This window comes from Schistocerca cancellata, chromosome 12 (genome assembly GCF_023864275.1).
Source record: "Schistocerca cancellata isolate TAMUIC-IGC-003103 chromosome 12, iqSchCanc2.1, whole genome shotgun sequence".
NCBI lineage: Eukaryota > Metazoa > Arthropoda > Insecta > Orthoptera > Acrididae > Schistocerca > Schistocerca cancellata.
In genome coordinates, this window is record NC_064637.1 from 62616630 (window position 1) to 62639925 (window position 23296).

A 23296-nucleotide genomic window follows, 5' to 3' on the forward strand; every position below is an offset into this window, starting at 1 on the left:
AATTTAGCCATTGCATTTACAACTGCTAAAAATATTTATTACATTTGCAGTTTCAATATTTTGTCATTTTCAGGCATACTGAAAGCAAACACTGTCACCAAATGAAATATGCTAATATTTAAAATAAAGCAGCAGAACTTGAAAGCTGAAAACATTAGTACTTACCCAGATTGTTAAAGCTTAGTCTATGGTGTTGAGATGTTCTGTGCTGTAACATAACTTCCAGCAATCAGAATGCAAATATGTGAATATGTGTGGCGGTATAAGCATACAAGTACTTCCACATGCTGTGTGAAAAAGTGCGAGTACAGCATTACGCTAACGTAAAAGTAGAGCTTTGTGTAGCCAGTGTGGTAATTTGAGTATAACAGTGATAAAATAACAAGGCAAGTTACAGAGGGTGAGCTCAGGCATGCAAAGATATTAGTACTTGTAGTCAATATATTACTCGTAAGATGTGTAACCCCGCCCCCTTCCCTCCCTCCCTCCTCCTGTGTGTGTGTGTGTGTGTGTGTGTGTGTGTGTGTGTGTGTGCGTGCATGCACGCAAGTTCTATGACTACAACCGTGCAGTTATTAGAATGATTAGGAACGTCTTGTTTATTTCATGACTGTTATTATTGCAGCAAGCTGTTTGTGCTATGTGTGGTTCCTATGCAGTTTCAAATAACCTTGTATGAAGACAAAATTTATTTGTGATGAGATTCAGGTTTGTTGAGGCTTTTCACTATTAGTTTCAATTTCGGAAAGGAAATGAAAGTACATGGAAGCTCTGTACGTGTTTGCAACACAAGTGATGAATTATAATTGTGGAGAGCAAATGGAAAATTCTTAAGAGACTATGCATTATGTAGCATTTGGCAGTTTCGGGAAAAAGAAGAGAGTGATACAGATTAATTTAGTTACAAATGTAAAACCAGAATGCTCAAGAAAATAAATGCAAAATAAGATTGCATCCTAAACAGGATCAATGTGGAAAAAAGACATTTATATGATCTGCAGGGATACAATAGTTCATATAACAGGAGAAAATTGTTTACATCTACATACATACTACACAAACCACCACATTGGGTGTGGCAGAGGGTATGTTTTACCACTGCTAGTCATTTCCTTTCCTGTTTCAGTTGCAGTTAGAGCAAGGGAAAAACTGTCTGTATGCCTTCATGTGATCCCTAATTTGTTGTATCTTATCTTTGTGGTCCTTATGCAAAATGTATCTTGGCAACAGTAGGATCTTTCTACAGTCAGCTCCAAATGCTGATTGTCTAAATTTTCTAAATAGCGTTCTTCAGAAGGAACATAAACTTCTGTCAGGGGATTCCCATTTGATTTTCTGAAGCATCTCCTTAATATTTGTGTGTTGATCAAACGAATACGGTATTTACTGTGATGATTTTCATAATTAATCATAAACCTATTTGAATGTTATACGTCCAGGTGTATAGAACCTTAAGAGAGTCACCAAAAGTTTGGTAGAAGTGTCCCAATTTCTGAAGAATTAAAAGGTAATATTGTAATCAGCAAGGACAGCTACAAAAAAATATATGTGAACTAGCTTTTAGAATTAACTGATTGCTGTGACCTACTCTTGTTCATGAAATTCATTGTGGGAATGCTCATAAAGCCAAAACCTCATGGTAAATGAATTTTGTATCACATTTATAGCACTACATGTTATGTACAGTGAGGGAATCCTGCAATGTATTTGAAGAATTGAGAGTATCCTTAAAATAATTAACTTTTTTTTTTTATTTGAAAGGTTCCGGTGTAGCAACAAGTCTGTCGGTGGGAAGTCTTCTCGATGACAACCTGTGGCACGATGTTGTGATAAGTCGCAAGCTGAGGGACATAATCTTCTCTGTGGACCGTGTGGAAATAAGAGGGCGTGTCAAGGGCGAGTTCCTCAGGCTGGACTTGAACAGGGAGGTAAGTATTGCTTCTCTAATGATAAAAATAAGCAACAGGCTAGTACAAATGATTAAAACCAGTGTTTTGTGAGGAAGGCTCTGTCAACATTGTTAACGTGACAAACGGCTGCACCTCTCACTGAAAAATAATTTATCTATTGAAAATGTTTTTTTGCCGCCATTCCCATCACTGGCACATGACTAAACAATGGAAGTTCTTCATTAAAAGTCTTCTCTAGTATCCTTATGGAGCGACGTGACCGAATGATGGGACAGTGGACTTAGATTTGGGGAGATAGCAGCTCAAATCCCCGCCCATCCATCCAGATTAATGTTTTCAATGATTTCCTCATCTCTGATTACCTCATCGTTGACGGAACGTTAAATTCTAATCTTTCTTCCCACCTCCTACCCTATCTCTTTTCCAAGAGTAGAAGTTATAGAAATTCGGCCTCATTCTCTTCGGGAGTTTTCAGTTATTTGCAATTGAAGTTGTGGAACATCATTTTAGCATCATTGTGTATGTCTTACGACAAAGTAATCAGTATTAATATGTTGGTTATAGGAGATATTGTTACCATGCAAACTTTAGTTAGGAAATAATAAAATGCCCACATGATACTCCACACTTCTTTCTCTTTATCTCTCTCTGAAAGTAAAATTAGTAATTTGTTAATATAATGCATTACTTCCTTCCGGTAGACACAAAAGGCACCCACATCATAGCTCTTTCCTTTCTAGGCTTAGGAGCAGTTACTTTTTTACTTATCAATTGTGAGAAAGAGATAGCAAATGATTTAATATGCCTATTACGGAAATATATGCTTTTAATATGGCAGTTATGAATTAAAAATGCAATGTTAATGAAAAAAGGCAACATATGCTAAGAAAATAATTTTCTGCTGAAATAGCGCTTTGTAAAGAACATGGAAATGTGACAATATGGTCAATCCTTATGAAGTGATCCAATGAGAGTTGCTTAACCATTTTTAAATATTATTTTTTATGTGTGATACCCTATAAATGAGAAGTCCAACACAGTTTTTTTTTACCTTGTATTATTACTGAATGGTTGCTATTTTTATTTGTAAGTGCACAACGGTTTTTCAATTTGGAGACATTATCATTAATTTGAATATATCTGCACTGGCTTAAGCTACAACATTGCAACAGATATGATTGTTTTTTATAACAGTCTCCTCTACAATATTGTTTGTTATCCAAAGTACCCCAAATCGAAAATAATCATTTGAAAGGACCTACAGGATTTGGTATTGAAAACTTAGAAAAATCCACTTTTTGGAGCCAAAAATAACATCTGGAGTGATTTATCAGAGTGTATTTTTTCCTCAGTTAGATATCATAAATTACTAGCCTTATATTGAGCAAGAACACTGACAAATGTTTCCTTCTTTTTTTATAAATTTTTGAAATATGAAAAATCTTTATTTTGTTGTGAAGTTGGGGCTAGTTATCTCCTAAGGGACTGAATACAAAAATAATAATAATAATAATAATAATAATAATAATAATAATAATTTTTGCTGATTTTGTACACCTATATGGTAGCAAAGTACTATAGAAATTTCAACATTGATATTTAACTGTGAACAAAGACATGAATTTTTGAAAATGATGAAATAATTCACATTACACTGCAGTTGATCTTATGGTAGTTGCCTATTGTTTCATTGTAATAAATTTTACTTGTGACCTGTTATTTAGTTAACATTGTCATCCTGTATTTAGTTAGTATTATTTATTTTAATAATAAAATATTAAGCAGTAAGAGCTTTTGCTTTAGTTCTACATTTAAAAAATTGCCCATTTACATCTAGCTTTATTGTCGGTTAAGTAGCACATTATTACAAGTATAGAATGATAAAAGTAAAATAAGAAACTTGTTAAATTTCTTTGTTGTTGAGAAGGCTACAGTTTTGTGCATGAGTTTACTCCTCAAGACAGATCTGTACAGGAGCCTAATGGACAGAGTTAAAAGTCTGCACAAGTCCCACTACTTAGTGACAGGTCTGTACATGAACTGTGTACCCCGACTACATTTGCTGGCTGTGGCTTTTTTATCAGTAGTCTGTTCAGAAACCTCTGTTAAGAGTGTAGAATATTTTATGTGCTTTAGTCGTGATTGTAATTTTTAATTAACTAAAATAATTTTAAAATTTAATAGTAAATAAATTTGAAAGAATAATTGGAATGCAATGAAATGGATGAACAATACTGTATTAGACAAATAGTAAGTGAAGTGCATCACGAAACAGTTTATGGTTCAGTTTAAAAATACTTAAAAAAATGTGGTTGACTTTGATGAATATAGACAGACTTTGTTTAAATTAAAAGTGCGTTCTTCTGTATCATCAGTTCGTGAGTATCATGAGAAAAAATATATTCCGAAGTACAATTACATGTTTGGATAAAAATGCTGTGATCCACTCAAAGTTCATAATAAGCCAGTTATTAAAGGTTTGAGAGAAATAAAATCTGAACATTTATCCTTGTCAAGTGTGAGTAAAACGGCTTCCCAAGTGAAACTTAATGTGATTCCTGGAAATTCCCTGTGTCCAAATTGTTACTCAAAAATATTTTATCATGAATCTAGGACCATAATCATATAAGCTTGTTAATGATATTAGCAAACTGGATCCGCTGGATTTTGGTTGTTCTAATTTGGAGATGTCTCCTGCTTTGAACATAAAAAAAGTGAGTAGCGGAAAAAGAAAATCAGCTATAGAATTTCAAACAAAATTAGAAAATGAAAACCACTAGTTTGCTCTTGTTCTACAGTATACTGTAGGTTAGTTAACAGTATACTGAAGAATAAAAGCGAACTAGTGCTTTTTATTTATTATAATATTGTTCTACCAAGAACCGGTGGAAGAGCCAGTTAACAAAATTAAAAGAGACTTAGAATCGTGCTTTAATAATGTAGATACCAACTGTGTTTCTAAAAAAGAAGAAAACCTACGTCCAGAATCATCCAACTCTGAATATTTGAGCTTAATTGAGAAGTTAAAGAGTAAGTAAAATTTTAAATTTGCTCCCGACTCATGGGCAAGAGATAAAATAGTTCACGAGTTCGTTGTTTCTGATCATTTGGTTAAACTCACCTGAAAATTAGTGAAAGAACAAGGCATTATACCAGTTTTAGGAAGAAAAAAGGAGTAGGTGTAAGTGAAAAAACAAGTGAAAAGATCCAGCTGTTTTTTTGAAGACGGTGAAAACAGTAAAATGTGCAAAGATAGCAAAAGAGTTGTTATAAATGAACAAATAGTGCTGTCAAATTTAAGTGAACTTCATACAGCTTTCAAAAATGCTCATTCTGAATGCAAAATTGGAAGGTCAAAAGTTGGTGACCTTCACCCTAAGGAATCCCCCCAGGGGGCTCGCCACTCTTTGGCAGGTTCGTGCTCGACTACCACGGGCCCCCAGCCTTTGCAGCATTTTTTCCTTCCGTGCTGCAAGTCTATCCTCTAGCTATTCTTTTTCCCCTCCCTTGGGGAACACGTGTGGGGTGTTATTGGAAATGTTCGGCATTCTGTCGTTGCCTTAAGAACAGTCTCACCTTTCTTTTCCTTTTTTTTTTGTTTCCCTTCTCCTCTCATTCGGCCGCTTCGGCATTTGAGGTTCCACTTTCTTCTCTTCCTCCCCGTGCGCTTCTGAAGGCTGGCCCACACGTCTGACGCATAACAGGTGACTGGGTAATGTGAAATTCCCAGCCCCGGGCCGACAGGTATGATTCGCACATACCCCGTGGTACAGGCCGGGCCAAGGGAGAGGCGATCGCCTGAGCTGTAACCTTTCAAATTGCCGATTGGCTCCTCCGTCAGATGTTCGGGAGGTGTGTCCTGAGGTGTGAAGAATCACCTAAGGCGGGTGCACCTCCTTGTGTAGGGGTCCCCAGTTGGAAGGAGTGTATGAGTCATCTTCCCACCCAGCATCTACAAAAATTAAACGTAATGAGGCTAATGATTTGAAGACCCTTCCCACTGCACCACAGTAAATCCATTTATTATTCAGAAAGGTGTTCATGCAATTGCCGGCCCTGTGAAACCCTGCTCTTGTTTATGGAATGGCACTTTGCTTTTGGAGACCACTTCTGATTCTCAAGCACAACAACTGTTTGCTGCCTCGCTTCTCCACGGTTACCCTGTTCGTGTCGAGGTCCGTAGAACTTTGTATTCTTCCCGTGGTGTAATTTACGCCAGGCTGCTCGACAGTCTACCTGAGGCCAAAATCCAATCTTACCTCTCTGATGAATGAAAAAGGTAGAGTCCCACCTTAGTGCCCACCCACAGTCCTTTTCTCACCTTTGATAGAGTGGTGCTTCTGTCCAAGATCAAAGAGGGCTATGAAATTATCACAGTCTGGCTGTACATTCCAAACCCAGAGCGCTGCTACCAGTGTCGTCCTTTCAACCGCACTAGAACGTCTTGTTGACATCCAGCCAAATGTGTCGCTTGTGGTAGGGATGCACACGAGAACAATTGTCCACCTCCTTCTCCCCACTGTATAAACTGCAATGGTGGCCATGCCGCCTACTCTCGGGATTGTCTTGAGCAGGCTGTTCAAAAGCTCCAGGTAAAGAAAAAAGTGCCTTATCCAGTCACTCTCTAGTTACCGGCTAGTCGCAAATCCTGCGTTCTCCCATCTGGTACCTATAGTTCTGTTCTTGTTATCCCTCGCTCCGTGCAGGACATGGCCATGCAGATGTGCGACCTCTGATTTAGCTCTGAGTTTGTGAAATCGACCAGTGTCAAGGTAGCATCGCCATCCCCCCGTCCAGCTGTTTCACAGAGGAAGACCGCATCGCACTTCCTTCTCTAAATCCTCGCACGAACGAAAAAATGGCTGGCATCGAAATAAGTGTCCAAGGAATAGAAAAGCAACAGGAATCACTCAACAGAGGAAAGTCCACTGGACCTGACGGGATACCAATCCGATTCTACACAGAGTATGCAAAAGAACTTGCCCCCCTTGTAACAGCCGTGTACCGCAAGTCTCTAGAGGAACGGAAGGTTCCAAATGGTTGGAAAAGAGCACAGGTAGTCCCAGTCTTCAAGAAGGGTCGTCAAGCAGATGCGCAAAACTATAGACCTATATCTCTGACGTCGATCTGTTGTAGAGTTTTAGAACATGTTTTTTGCTCACGTATCATGTCGTTTTTGGAAACCCAGAATCTACTCTGTAGGAATCAACACGGATTCCGGAAACAGCGATCGTGTGAGACCCAACTCGCTTTATTTGTTCATGAGACCCAGAAAATATTAGATACAGGCTCCCAGGTAGATGCTATTTTCCTTGACTTCCTGGAGGCGTTTGATACAGTTCCGCACTGTCGCCTGATAAACAAAGTAAGAGCCTACGGAATATCAGACCAGCTGTGTGGCTGGATTGAAGAGTTTTTAGCAAACAGAACACAGCATGTTGTTATCAATGGAGAGACGTCTACAGACGTTAAAGTAACATCTGGCGTGCCACAGGGGAGTGTTACGGGACCATTGCTTTTCACAATATATATAAGTGACCTAGTAGATAGTGTCGGAAGTTCCATGCGGCTTTTCGCGGATGATGCTGTAGTATACAGAGAAGTTGCAGCGTTAGAAAATTGTAGCAAAATGCAGGAAGATCTGCAGCGGATAGGCACTTGGTGCAGGGAGTGGAAACTGACCCTTAACATAGACAAATGTAATGTATTGCGAATACATAGAAAGAACGATCCTTTATTGTATGATTATCTGATAGCGGAACAAACACTGGTAGCAGTTACTTCTGTAAAATATCTGGGCGTATGCATGCAGAACGATTTGAAGTGGAATGATCGTATAAAATTAATTGTTGGTAGGGCGGGTACCAGGTTGAGATTCATTGGGAGAGTCCTTAGAAAATGTAGTCCATCAACAAAGGAGGTGGCTTACAAAACACTCGTTCGACCTATACTCGAGTATTGCTGATCAGTGTGGGATCCGTACCAGATCAGGTTGATGGAGGAGATAGAGAAGATCCGAAGAAGAGCGGCGTGTTTCGTCACAGGGTTATTTGGTAACCGCGATAGCGTTACAGAGATGTTCAGCAAACTCAAGTGGCAGACGCTGCAAGAGAGGCGCTCTGCATCGCGGTGTAGCTTGCTGTCCAGATTTCGAGAGGGTGCGTTTCTGGATGAGGTATCGAATATATTGCTTCCCCCTACTTATACCTCCCGAGGAGATCACGAATGTAAAATTAGAGAGATTCGAGCGCTCACGGAGGCTTTCAGGCAGTCGTTCTTCCCGCGAACCATACGCGACTGGAACAGAAAAGGGAGGTAATGACAGTGGCACATAAAGTGCCCTCCGCCACACACCGTTGGGTGGCTTGCGGAGTATAAATGTAGATGTAGATGTACAACAAGCTGTCAAACTCTTACTCAAGGGACGAAGCCATTAGCTACACAAGCGGTAGGCCAGAAAGAACAGGAAGAGTACTCCCGTGAAGACTTCCTCCGTCTCTCCAGCCAAACAACACCCGAGTCTTCCTGTAACCAGAAAGGCTCGAAGAAGTCCACCAAAGGCAAACGCTCTTCTGCTTCACCAACTCAAAGTCCTTCGATGGTGTCACTGTGTGATACCTTAGTAGTGCGGCCAGCCTCCGTGTCACTGGTGCGCACCGACAACTGTTCTTCAGCATTGGACTCCACAGACTGACCGCACGAGCAAGCTGATGCTCCTGTGGACCCCATGGGGCAGGATCCTCCAGCTTCTGTGCCCTGTAGCAGCGCCTCTTCCCCAGCCGCCGAGGTGACACCCCTACACCTCTTCCTCGTCGAGACTCTCCTCCAGTGGAACGTTCGTGGCCTTCAGTCCCACAAAGAGGATTTCACCTGTTTCTAGTGTTGCAGCGCCCTCTTGTACTCTGCCTTCAGCAAACAAAACTGCGCCCTCAGGACCGCTTTAAGCTTTCACATTTCTTACCGATTCGTTTTGACCTTTCCCCTGAGGTCGGCATTCCATCTCGTGGGGGCGTCATGTTGCTCGTACGAGATGACGTTCTCATAGTCAACCCATCTCCCGGATGAGCAATCTTTAAGCTGTTGCAGTTTGCCTTTTCCTTTCCCATCTGACTTCTTTTCTCTGTACCATTTGTGTCCCTCCGTCATTCCCTGTCACCGGGGCAGACTTGCTTCAGCTTATTGGGCAGCTACCTCTCCCATTTTTGCTACTCAGTGACTTAAATGCTCATCATCCCTTTTGGGGTTCTCGTAGGGTGTGTCAGAGAGGTGCCCCCTTGGTTGACCTTAACCAACCTCTTCTGCCTTAACAGCGAAGCACCCATTTTCCTCTCCAACTCCTCGCACACCTATTCCCATTTGGACCTATCCTTGTGCACTGCCAAGCTTGCCCCTCCATTCTTTCTGACACCTAATCGACTGACCATTTCCCCTGTGCTATCCATTTGCTGACTCCTACTCTGCATGCACGCCCAAGTGGCAGCTTCCTAAGTCTGATTGGCAGCTTTACTCCTCCCTGGCGACCTTTGAAGAACAAGATTTCCCCAGTTGTGATGACCAGGTGGAATATCTCACAAACGTTATCCTTAGTGCTGCAGAATGTTCCCGTTGTCCGCACTTCCTCTTTACCACATTGTGTCCCAGACTCTTGGTGGACTGAGGCAGGCCTTGATGCAATTCGCACACCGCACGTGCTCTCCGTGTTGTTAACCACCATCCTACGATGGAAAACTGCGTTCGTTATAAACAGATGTGTGCAAAGTGTCGTCACGTTCTCTGGGATCGCAAAAGAGCTAGCTGGATTTTATTCACTAGTTCTTTTAACAGTTCCACCCCTTCCTCTGTTGAGTGGGCCTACCTCCAGTGGCTCACTGGGACCAAGACCCATTCCCCAATTTCTGGCCTGACAGTAGCTGACAGTGTCATCGTGGACCCTATTGCTATCTCCAACACCTCAGGCTGCCGTTTTGCGGAAGTTTCGGGCTCTTCTATCGCCATCACCCTGCCTTCCTCCATCAGAAACGAGTAGAGGAGGCTCGGGCAATACCCTTCTCTTCATCGAATCGTGAGTGCTACAATGCTGCCTTTACTATGAGGAAGCTAGATCGTGCTCTCAGTTCATCCCGATCTTTCGGCCCAGGGCCAGATGTTGTCCACATTCAGATGTTGCAGCACATTTCTCTTGTAGGCAAACACTTTCTGCTTAACATGTACAACCTCAGTTGGGCAGAGGGCACATTTCCTGGACACTGGCATGAAGCCACCATTATACCCATACCTAAGCCCAGTAAGGACAAAAACCTTCCTCCTAGCTACCATCCCATCTCTCTTACCAGTTGCATTTGCAAGGTGGGGGATTCATGCCCGGCTAATATGGAGGCTCGAGTCTTGCAATTTACTGACGAATGCACAGTGTGGATTTCGAGTATGGTGTTCTGCAGTTGACCATCTCGTTACTTTGTCCACCTGTGTGATGAAATCGCTGACTGGCCATGTTTTTTGATTTGGAGAAGGCCTACGACACCTGCTGGTATCGTCCATAGTCTTTACACGTGGGGCTTCCTTGGGGGCCTGCCCTGTTTCCTTCAGGCATTTTTAAAAAGACCGAGTTTTCAAGGTATGTGTGGGTTCTGCTTTGTTGGACACCTTTATCCGGGAAAATTGCGTGCCTCACAGTCCTCTTTGCTATCGCCATTAACCCTATAATGGCCTGTCTTCCGACGGGCATCTCTGGCTCCCTTTTTGTTGACAATTTTGCAATCTATTGCAGTTCTCCACAGACCTGTCTCACTGAGTGGCGTCTTCAGCAATGTCTTGATCGTCTTTGCTCCTGGAGCATTGACATTGGCTTTCGCTTTTTGACTGAAAAAACAATTTGTATGAATGTCTGGTGGTGCAAATCGTTTCTCCCACCATCTTTACATCTTGGGACTGTTGCCCTTCCATTCGTGAAACTGCAGAAGTCCTAGGGCTCATGCTCGATAGGAAGCTTTCTTGGTCCTCCCATGTGTCTTACCTGGCAGTCCGCTGTACTCGGTTCCTCAGTGTCCTGTGTCCTCAATGGTACTTCCAGGGGAGCTGATCGGACCACCCTTCTGCATTTGCACCAGTCCCTCGTCAGTTCGAAACTCGACTATGGTTACTTTGTTTATGCATCTGGACGTCCGTCCCTCTTACGTCATCTCAGCAGTATTCACCATCGTGACATCCGTTTGGCCATGGCGCCTTTTACACTAGCCTGGTTGAGACTCTGTATGCTGAAGCTGCTGGTCTACCACTGTCCTACCACTGATTTTCTCCTCAGCAGATATGCATTCCGTTTGTCTGCCATGCGTGGCCACCCATCCTATGCTTCCTCCGATTATTCCTACGATTGCAAGTTCGGGCACGTCCCTCTTCTCTGCTACCTCCTGGAGTCCTCTTGTGGCCACTTGCTATGGTGGCTTAACTTCACACTACCTGCAACTTCCCCACCAACTTTCCCACTGTGTGAGAACCCTTCACCACCTTGGCTTCGTGAAGCGGCCTGTATTAACTTCGGCCTTCATTCGTTTCCTAAGGGCACTACTCCAGCCTTGGTCTATCGTCTTCAGTTTCATGACCTTCACATGTTTCATGACCTTCGCATGGAACTTTGCAATAGTATCTTTGTATACGCTGATGGCTGTCGGACTGACCGTGGGGTTGGGTGTGCCTTCGTCGGCACCCATGTCTTTCAATATCAGCTTCTGGTAAATTGCTCAGTATTTACAGCCGAGCCCGTCGCCCTGTATCAGGCCACAGAGTACATCCGGCAACACAGCCTTTTCAATTATGTCATCTGCTCAGACTCATTCAGCACCCTTCAAAGTCTATATGCGCTGTACACTGCCCATTCCTTAGTGCGGCAGGTCCAGGAAAACTGTCACTTGCTCTCTCTTGGTGGAGCCAGTGTGATGCTTCTGTGGGTTCCTGGTCATGTTGGTCTGCCAGGCTGCTGACGCTGCTGCCAAGCTGCAGTCCTCGTACCTCAGCCCGCGAATTCCTCTATTCCCTCCGATGACCTAAGTGTTGCTGTCTGTCAGGTGGTGGTGTCCCTTTGGCATCGCCAGTGGTCTTCCCTTCTCGGGAATAAGCTCAGGATTATTAAGCGTCTCCCAGTAGCGTGGACGACCTCCTCTCGGCCCTCCGACCAGGAGGAGGTCGTTTTAACTAGACTGCACAATGGGCATTGCCTTTTTAACCATTGTCATTTGATAAGTGGCGCTACCACACCACTTTGTACACATTGCGCCCAAATTTTAACTGCCCGCCACTTCCTTATGGACTGCCTATTTTTTTAAATGCTTACGTTCCCACGTGGGTTTTTCATCTGAGTTATCGGCCATTTTAGCAAATGACACGCGAGCTGTCGACCACGCTTTACTTTTTACCTGCCATGGCAATGTGGCAAAGGCCATTTAATTTTTAATTTTGAACCTCAGTTTCTAGAGTATGGTGTCTTTTTTAGCCCTTTTTCCACGTGCCTGTTTTCTATTATGTCAATAGGGACTGGTGTATAGTCGTTTTTTTAACTCCTCTCTGTCTTCGTGTTCTATAGTTTTGACTTGGGCGTGTATGACCTCAGTTGTTTTTTGCACCCTAAAACAGAACAAAACCAAAAAACCGTAAGTGGTGTACTATGGCCGGCTCCTCAGGAACACGCTCCATGTGTGTTTGTTTATATCATCAAAATGTCAACTGATGACTTTGGATGCAAACTCAATTATGTTAACTGCAAAGAGTTACTATAAGGGTAATCCCAAAAGTAAGGTCTCCTATTTTTTTATAAGTACATATACCTGTTTATTTCTACAATGGTTTACATCAGTTTACAGCTTGAACATTTAGCTATTTTTCGACATAATCACCATTTCTGTCGATGCGTTTTTGTAGACGCTGTGGCAGTTTTTGTATGCTCATGTCATACCAGCTGTTCAGAAAGTTATTAACCATTTCTTTCACCTTGTCGGAGCTGAATTGCTTTCCGGCCAAATGTTCTTTTAACCTAGGGAACATGTGATAGTCACTGGGCGCCAAGTCAGGACTATAAGGTGGGTCGGTTAGTATGTTCCACTGAAACTGTTGCAGGAGAGCAACCGTTTGCCAAGCGTTGTGTGGGCAAGCGTTGTCACGGAGAATGTGTACGCCCTTGCTCAACATGCCCCTTCTCTGGTTCTGAATTGCCCGTTTGAGTTTTTTCTAAATCTCACAGTAACTGTCAGCATTAATTGTGGTCCCAGCGATTCAACTCCAATGACGAGGTGAAAGAAGAGGTTCATAACTTTCTGAACAGCATGGCGGTGAGCTGGTATGACATGGGCATACAAAAACTGCCACAGCGTCTACAAAAATGCATTGACAGAAATAGTGATTATGTCGAAAAATAGCTAAATGGTCAAGCTGTAAACTGATGTAAACCATTGTAGAAATAAGCAGGTCTATGTACTTATAAAAAAATAGGAGACTTACTTTTGGTATTACCCTCGTAGATTTCATGGTCTGTGATGCTAACAGTTACAAATGCATGATGAGTTCTATGATAAATGCCATGGTAAAGAAACCGCTCTTGAACTGTTTAATGAATCTGAGGAGGGAATGCCTGAAAATGTTACCTTCAAACAGTGAGTCACAACTGACAGTACTGAAATGATAACAGTGGTTAAATCTCAGGAAAAGTACTTCAAATCTTTAATTGATAAGTTAGAAAATCTCAAAATTCACCATTATGTTTCTAAATGTAATAGTAAGTTTTTGAAGGACAAAAAAGGACAACTTTATGAAACTAAACGCATAGGCGTAGGTGATTTTGCAGAAAACTTTTCATTTGTGGTTCAGAATGAAATAAAAGGATACCACTGGATCACTGACCAGGCAACAGTGGATCCACCTGTTCTGTACTTCAGAAATGACAAAGACAAAGTTTGCAGTTCTTCAATTTGCATTCAAAGCAAGGACTTGGACCATAGCACTTAAGTTGTCCCAGAGGTAGGTTGGAGTTCGAATGACACGTTTTTGCTTCTTGCCATGGTAAAAAATGTATGTGATGGAGTAGGAGGTTCAACAAAATGTGAAGTGAGTAAAACCAGCCTACAAAGACCACAGACCAAATTCTTACAATAGAGGACATGTATGCCTTTTGCAAGGATAACATTAAAGGCATCACCTATTTTCTTGTCAAGAAAGAAGAGGTAGTTCTTCATATTAAAACAAACCTTCAAACCAGATTTGAAAACTATATAGCTGTAACAGGAACAAAGCAGTTCCAAAAATTCCTTGGCATTGCAGAAAACTTAGTTTGATCCTATGTAACATCGGAAATTGAAATACATGAGGATCATTTTGTTAGTAAAATTACATCTCTGTCTTTAACATTGAATGATTTAGTGGCATATGTATATGATGGAGAATGGTGGCTTGCGCAGCTTGCGAGAATAAGTTTGGAAAACAATGATGTTCTTCGGCCAGCAGGCTGGTTAATCTGGTTAATATGCACAAAAATGTCATTCAGGAAATCTGCAAGTGATAAAGTTTGGATACCAATGAAATACATAAAAAGAAAGCTTTCAGTGCTTGAACATACCATAGCAACTCGGAGGTCTTATTCTTTATCACTAAAGCTGTCTGAAGAAATAAGTGTTCATAACAATCACTACTAGCATTAGGAAGCATCATATCTCAAAACTATGTTAATTGGAAATACTTAATTTAAATTTGTCTAGATAATATATTTTTTTTGCGCCTAATTCAGTACATTAACTACAATAACATGATCATATCTAATCAATATGACACGTGAATTAGGCAACAGCCGAAAGCTCAATTGTTGTGTAATGTGAATTATTTTCTGATTTTCAAATTTCACATCTTTGTTCACAGTCAAATATCAATGTTGAAATTTTTACAGTTCTTTGCTGTCATATAGGTGGACAAAATGTGCAAAAGTCAAATGTTTATATTCGATCCTACCAAAGATAACTAGCCCTGAACTTTACAAAAAAATAAATATTTTCAAATTTCAAAAATTTATTCTTACTCTATACAAGGCTAATATTTATATCATCTCACTAGAGAAGAAAAAAACACTCTGATAAATCATTCCTTGGTTGTTATTTTTGTGTCTAAAAAGTGAATTTTCTGAGTTTTCAATACCAAATTTTGGAGGTCATTTCAATTGGTTATTTATTAATTTAGGGTATTTTGGGTAATAAACTTTGTTTGCAGACGAGACTTTTCTGAAACAAGCGTGTCAGTCGCAATGTTCTAACTTAAGCCAGTGTAGAGATATTAAATTAACGATAATGTCTCCAAACTGAAAATTGTGTGCTTACAAATAGAAATGGCCGCTATTCAGTAATGGTGCAAGGTTAAATTTTTTTAAAAACTGTTTTAGACTTCTCAGTTAGAGGATAATCACACGTAAAAATCCCAAAATATTTGAAAAATGTCAAGTGACCAACTTAATTTTGTATTGGATCACTTCACTTGGACTGACCCAGTATTAAGAAAAGGATAAATTGCTTCTCATCATATAGTGGACTCACAGACAGGCACAAGAAAGAGATTCCTAAGCAAATAAGCTTTCGGCCAAAATGCCTCCTTCTGAATTAGACAACCTGCAGGTGCATATTCATGCAAACACAGCTCACACATACGTGACCACTGTCTCTGGCTGCCGAGGCCAGACTTGGGTCTCAGCAACCAGAGACAGTGGTTGTGTGTGTCTGTGAGCTGAGTGTGTGTGTGTTGTGTGATTTTGGCCGAAAGCTTATTTGTTTAGGAGTCTCTTTCTTGTGCCTGTCTGCAACTCTGGTCTCTCCACTGTATGGTGAGTAGCAATCTATAATTTTCATAATGTTGTTGTTGTTATTCCATCCTGGATTTTGTGTGGAGAATAGTTAGATATATGCCCGCATCTCGTGGTCGTGCGGTAGCATTCTCGCTTCCCACGCCCGGGTTCCCGGGTTCGATTCCCGGCAGGGTCAGGGATTTTTCTCTGCCTCGTGATGGCTGGGTGTTGTGTGCTGTCCTTAGGTTAGTTAGGTTTAAGTAGTTCTAAGTTCTAGGGGACTTATGACCACAGCAGTTGAGTCCCATAGTGCTCAGAGCCAATAGTTAGATATAGTTACCAAATTGTGAAACATTCCAGCACACCTTTAAAAGTGTGGTCTAATGCATGGATTTAGCAAAAGTGCTAGGGTCTAGTATTGCATGTTCTTGAATGCATAAATAAAGTGTGCTTCACATTGTTTTATGTCGCTATAGCAATTCAGAAATTGTGGAAGAAAAGCAATGTTTGAATATTTTAATAATACTAAATTGCTGTAACAATTCCAAACCTTATATTTTCCAAGCATACGTTATGCTCAGCTATAGTTAATATAGTAAGTGTTGAACCCTTTTTTGTGAAACACATCATTAAATTGATCATTGTTGTTTATTGAGAGTAATAATCAGTAACCTTGTGCCTTATTATTATTGGATTAATTCCCTGGATTGAAATGTTTGAAATAATGTTTTTATATTTCCAAATGTATACTTCTTTCTGCAGTTGTTTATTGGTGGTGTCCCTAATAAACAAGAAGGCTTGGCGGTCATCCAGAACTTCACAGGGTGCATGGAAAATGTATACCTCAACTCGACCAACCTGATAAGTGTTATGAAGGGCTCGTCAGAGTACGGGCAGGATCAGTTTGACTACCGGACCATCAATACAGCATTTCACTGCCCTGTGAGTTACTGTAGATTTTTTACTTCACCAGTGTGTTAAGATCATTTCCTTACCACGTCTTTTTATGTTTGTGTGATCTTGACTCGTAATAGAAACTGGTATTCAGACACTTTTCAAATTAAAACATTGTAACAGGAAGATGTAATGTAATGTCACCATTATGACGCAGTATGCTAAATTCTTACTGGCAAAATGAGCACTAAACCAGACAATACTCTTTCAGAACACTTTATCAATAATCTTTCAGAACACTTTATTCCTTATCGAGTAAGGTCGCACAGTGCTTACAATTGAAGTAGCCCTGAATCTATCAGTGGAAAATGCGAAAATATACCGACGGTCTCACTGAAGCCTTCACTGACCGTAATTATCCTTGTAACCTTGTACAAAAACAAATCTCCCGTGCCTTACCTTTCCAGTCTCCCACCACCTTCCAAAGCCTGACCGTCCAGCATTCCACTCATAACTGAGTACCACCCAGGACTGGAGCAACTGAATTACGTTCTCCGCCAGTGTTTAGATTACCTCTCATCATGCTCTGAAATGAGAAATGTCCTGCCCCACTATCCTTTCCACCCCCCACCCCCACCCCCACCCCCCACCTCCCACACTCACATAGTGGTATTCCGCCATTCACTGAACCTACACAATATACTCGTCCATCCTTATACAACCCCTTACCTCCTGGCTCATATCCCTGTAATAGACCTAGATGCAAAGCCAGCCCTATACATCTTCTCACCACCACCTACTCCAGTCCGGTCACAAACATTGTCCACCTCATCAAAGGCCAGGCTACCTGTGAAACCAGCCATGTGGTCTACAAGCTAAGCTGCAGTCTCTGTGCTGCATTCTATGTAGGCATCGCAGACAACAAGCTGTCTGTCTGCACGAATGGCCACCGACAAACTGTAACCGAGAAACAAGTGGACAATCCTGTTACTGAACACACTGCCAAACATGATATCTTTCATTTCAATGAGTGCTTCACAGCCTGTGCCATATGTATCCTTCCCACCAGCGCAAGCTTTTCTGAATTGCGCAAGTGGAAACTGTCCATGCAATACATCCTATGTTCCCGTAACCCTCCTGGCCTCGACCTTTGTTAGTGCTGTCCTCACCAATCCCACCCCTTCCCTGCTCCCATTCCAGCACTACACACCTGTCATTCCACCACCACACCCAGTCCTCTCTCTCTCTCTCTCTCTCTCTCTCTCTCTCTCTCTCTCTCTCTCTCCTCTTTTTTTTTCCCCCCTGCTACTCCCCCCCCCTTCCCCTCTTCCCCCTTCTTGCCGCCCAACCTGCAGTACTTCACTGTCCGCCATACCTACCATACTATCCCTCCCCCTCCCCGCCCCAGCCTCCTCGTTTCTCCCATCCAGTTGCCACTCCCATCATGCACTGGTGCTACTGCTCACAGTGTGGTTTCAGTTGCCTGAGACTGCAGTCGTGTGTGTGTGTGTGTGTGTGTGTGTGTGTGTGTGTGTGTGTGTGTGTGTGTGTGTGTGTGTGTGTGTGTGTGTGCGTGCGTGCGTGCGTGCGTGCGTGCGTTAACTGAAAGCTGTAAGTGTAAAAATCTTCTGTTGTGGCTATCTGCGACTCAGTATCTCCACTATATGGTGAGTAGCAACTGTCCTTTTCATAATATTGTTACATTCCATCCTGGATTTTCCATTGTTTTATTTTTCAATTGACAAATTTCGGACAAAACCTAGTCTTATAATTGGGTATTATGGCATACATGTTTGTAATCGGCGTGAAATGCTCTTTCCTACAGGGCAGAATTTTTTTTTCCAAATTTTTGGTCATTTTTCAAACAGTGACTCATCAAAGAGCAACCGAAAAGGCTTGTATGGCCTGAGATTGAATAATAATATAACAACAACAACAACAACAACAATAATAATCTAACACAGCCACACATCGATCAAGACGCATCCAACACATGGCTAAGAAAAGGCAATATATACAGTGAGACGAAAGGATTCGTGATTGCAATACAGGATCAAACAATAAACACCAGATATTACAGCAAGCATATTATTAAAGATCCCAATACCACAACAGCTAAATGCTGACTTTGCAAACAACAAATAGAAACAGTAGATCACATCACAAACGGATGTACAATACTAGCAAATACAGAATACCCCAGAAGATATGACAATGTAGCAAAAATAATACATTAACAACTTGCCATACAACATAAACTAATAAAACAACACGTTCCCACATACAAGTATGCACCACAAAATGTACTGGAGAATGATGAATACAAATTATACTGGAACAGAACCATTATAACAGATAAAACAACACCACATATCAAACCTGACATCATACTCACCAATAAAAAGAAGAAATTAACACAACTAATCGAAATATCCATACCCAGTACAACAAATATACAGAAGAAAACAGGAGAAAAAATTGAAAAATACATCCAACTGGCTGAGGAAGTCAAGGACATGTGGCATCAGGATAAAGTTGGCATTATACCAATTATACTATCAACTACAGGCGTCATACCACACAATATCCACCAGTACATCAATGCAATACAGCTACATCCAAACGTATATATACAACTACAGAAATCTGTAATTATTGATACATGTTCAATTACCCAAAAGTTCCTAAGTGCAATGTAACATATACCGTACAATTAAAAGGAAGTCACGCTTGATCAAGGTCCGCGTCACTTTCCATTTTTAACCAGACATAACGTCTGAGACAGGAAAGAGAAATAATAATAAAATAATTTGTTTGCAAGGTTCTCACTGTGTTCCCCTAAAGCAGTATAACTATTCCGTATGAGCGTAAGTGTTGGGAAGTCCTTTATAAAAGTATTTGTCTCGAATGTAGTCTTAGAAGTGAATTGTAGATAACAAACAGGACAGAGAAGATGAGAATAGAAGTTGTTGAAGTGTATTAAAGAAAAAAAAGCAGATGAGTAACTTGAATAGTAGGTACTGATTTGGTTAAGAAGAAGAAAAACTTTATGGTACATATTAACTAACTGATGTGATAGATCAATAGGACATATCTTTGAACACAAGTTAATTTGATAATACACTGTCACAGGGGTGATTGGGGTTGAATGTACGAGTTAACCAAACTTTGCAGATATCGCGACATTGAATATAGAAAACAAAACAAAAATTAAGATATCAGAGAATCATTAATTGTGAATCTACAATTATTTGCACAAGCTGGACTAGCATAGAGAGTTGAATCAAACCTTTCTTTGGAGTGTTGATTACAACTTAGGAAGTGTAGTATTCCTTGAAATAGATCAGTGAAACCAAATGAACCAGCGTTTTGCATTCTATGAGCAGTTCTCTCTCTTTACTTTTAGGTTACTCTGAATATCAGTGAAGAAAACCCTTCAGCCAGACACATTTTTAATGAATTATTTATTTCGTTGTAATAAGTTGTGGGCTTAGTCTTTAGAAGGCAGCAAAAATTTCATGTACAAATTTCAGATTTTTGTCCTATAATGTATGAAACATGTGAAATTTGTACAAAAGGTCTTTGTTGTCATCTGGTAGATGTAGACCTAAAACTAGTTATGGTGAAATAAATCATTCTTTCAGAAATTGTGAATGGTTGCAGTTTCTTCTTCAATGATATGAAAACAAGTGTGTTTTTCAAAAACAGTTGTCAATAAAATAAGCAGCAGCTCTGATTTAATATGAATGCCTCTGTCATTTGTTCAAATAATGCTAGCTTGCCACTGTACATTTTGTCACAAATGCATTACGGAGATGTGCTTTGACCCACTCATGTGTATGCTTAATTTCTGTTTCAGGATCCCCCTGTTACACCAGTTACATTCCTCACTGCAGGATCATTTGTGAAACTGAAAGGTTACGAAGGTGTCCGATCATTAAATGTTTCTTTTGCTTTTCGTACATATGAGCCCAATGGTTTACTAATGCATCACAGTTTCCTTACAAGTGGACATGTGAGGGTAAGTTCAGCACAATATCTATGTTGCATATAATCATTTTTGGTACCTGTGCTTAAATATTACTAGGCAATGTGATCTGGTAATCAGGTTGTAGTGTGAATAATGTGGTCATGTGTGATTAGATCGGCCATCATGAAATTAGTCTCCTTGAGGCCACACCCTCTATCCGCAGTTCACAGGTGCTGTGAGCTGTGATTTGCATGTCTCATAGTTTTGTTTTCATACTGTAGGCAGTGCATTAGGCCAGTGCCAGCTAAATGTCCATTGTCTCCGTCCGATATTGTGCGGTTTCAGTCTTCCGTGGAACGGTGCATTGATGTGTGTTTGGTAGTCACCGAATCGTAGAAGCAAGGTCCTGTGTAGAATACTCTTAGTCATATTAAAGTGAGATGTTGGAACTAAAATCCTGGCAGTGGTGTACAAGTAATCGCACCTGCTGTGCAGGGATCCTCTCACAAGTAAAATGTGTTGTGACATGATAAAATAATAACGTCTCAGATGCTACCAAAATTAATTTTATAGTTTTCTTAACATCTTTCTTACTGGATGTTTCTACAAAGTCCAACAAAACGCAAATTCATTAGTGACTGTAATTTTCATTACACGTGTGGAGTAGTTTTGAGCCTCTTGTGATTTTTTGTTTTTTGTCTCGAAATGCTTTTATGTTTTCATGATAAAATATGTGTCACATGCTTCTATAAACTTTCAGAATGTATGTGTATTTTTTCAGTCGTAAGATGTCAGTGGTGCTGTTTGATCAACTGGGTGATTTCTTGGAATGTTATTTATTTATTTATTTTCATAGTAGTTGGCAGGAATTTACTTTTAGAAATTAATAATAGGGATGTCTAATGTTTTGGAATTTTTACTATAATTTGAAATTACCACTAACTGGCAGTGCTGTAAGATAATGAGATGACTTTGATGTGCCTATTTTCATGATGACTGCTACAGGTACAGTCACAATCCACTTCAAAGTAGCACACATTGCAAACAGGAAAAGTAATTGCAGGAAATGACGTTGCAGAAAGTTGTGAGAACTTACTTTAAATTTCATTAATTTTACTGGTAGTAAACATGGAAGGCGTTATAGAGCCAACAGAGAAGGAAACAGAATATGCAAGCAATTGTTGACAAATGAAAGTAAGTCAATGTTGCTCAATTGCGGAAGGAGGGGTGCAATACTGAGTGGAGCAGATTCAAGGACCTGCCCCAAAGCAGAATAAGTAAAATTCACACAGTAATTATTGCACTGATGGTATAGATGAAAGTCTCATTAGACATCAATTTCTATGATATTAGGCAACATAATTTTTGCAAGTAATTCACAGCTTTTGTCATGCAGAACTGTACTTTTAGGCTAGCAAAGAAACTCTGCAGAAATTTTTAGTGTGTGGTATTTGATTTTAAAAGGTGCCAGAATTTAGTGTGAAAAGTTTCATCGTACAGCAGTGCCAAGTAATGTGTAATTGTGGATGCAGAGTTTCATTTCGTGTTTACTTCTCCTGTATAACTATAACTGGAAATTTTCAGATACTGTCGTAGAAGTGGACAGAAAAAAGTAAAAATGTATAAAGACAAACTTTTGCCATTAATGATCCCTTTTACGGCTACAGACATGCTCTCTACATTCCGTGCTAAGTGTGTGTTTGTTGCTGTTGTACTGCTCACCAAATGCTGCTACTTGTTCTAAGAGGTGTTGTTCCATGCACATACTTATTATCTGATTTTAAAACTTTGTGTTGCATTAATTTTAGCTCATACATTGCTGTGTGTGAAATGTAGATAAGGTATCAAAATTTTATTTAAATTTGGAGTATAATGATATCTTGTTCTCGAGTTATTGGTTTTTATACTTGGTGGGCAGTAGCGTGCGGAGTGCACAGTGCCTGCGCTTTGGGAATTGTATGCCCGTAAAAGTCATCATATTTCATAAATGATTCAGCATATGAAAACAAATGGCTGATAGTACACAAAGAGGTACATGTCATACGATAAATACTTTTTATTCACTGAGATGCAGAAGAAACTTGTCTGCAGCAGGGAGAGTGGCAATGGGATGGGTAAACACATCAATAATGCTTAAGGGAAACTCAGAGGTTGCGTTTAAACATAACCTCAGCACTGGGGAGCAGCGGAGCATGACGAAGTTATCTCATCCACAGCAGTCAGAGGGCTAAGGTGCACTAACTTTCTCTTCTTTGTTCTGCTGATAAAATTTTGCAAGAAAGTGGTTTGGTTCCTATTCACACTGTGTCATCTGGACTTAAATCCTGTAGGAATTGTCCATAATTTTCTAAATAATAAGTTCTATAGTTTTTGTCAAACATCTTGCACTCGAACCCGAAAAAATTACGGTTACTGCTTTATCTGGCAATAAATAGTTATCATATTTCACATAGCCTTACGCAAGCTTCTCGGTATTATGCTGCTTCAGGTACTTGAGCATTTGTTTTGTTACTTTTATATTCGAGCAGCTTTCAAATACTGAGTGGACCTCCTTCAAGACGTTTCCACCAGAGAGAAATTTGTGGTGGTCATCAGGAATTGGAACCTAGTCATCAGGTTTACTAGCTAATAACTCTAACCATAAGAACACACGATCAGTTGGCTGTCATTTTTGTGACATTATCTTTTACCCTTGTGACACTAGATGATTTTAAAGGA

General features: G+C 40.5%; 1 protein-coding gene across 4 annotated transcripts in view; it reads left to right on the plus strand.

Annotated features, from left to right (window-relative positions):
* LOC126109764 (neurexin-4) overlaps window positions 1-23296 on the plus strand; it is a 167191-nt gene that overhangs the window by 52022 nt on the left and 91873 nt on the right. For all 4 annotated transcript variants that reach the window (XM_049914817.1, XM_049914819.1, XM_049914816.1 and 1 more), the window contains exons 6-8: window positions 1762-1928; window positions 16477-16656; window positions 20468-20629. In XM_049914817.1, the coding sequence (XP_049770774.1) occupies window positions 1762-1928; window positions 16477-16656; window positions 20468-20629 (509 nt within the window). The remainder of the gene's footprint in view (window positions 1-1761; window positions 1929-16476; window positions 16657-20467; window positions 20630-23296) is intronic.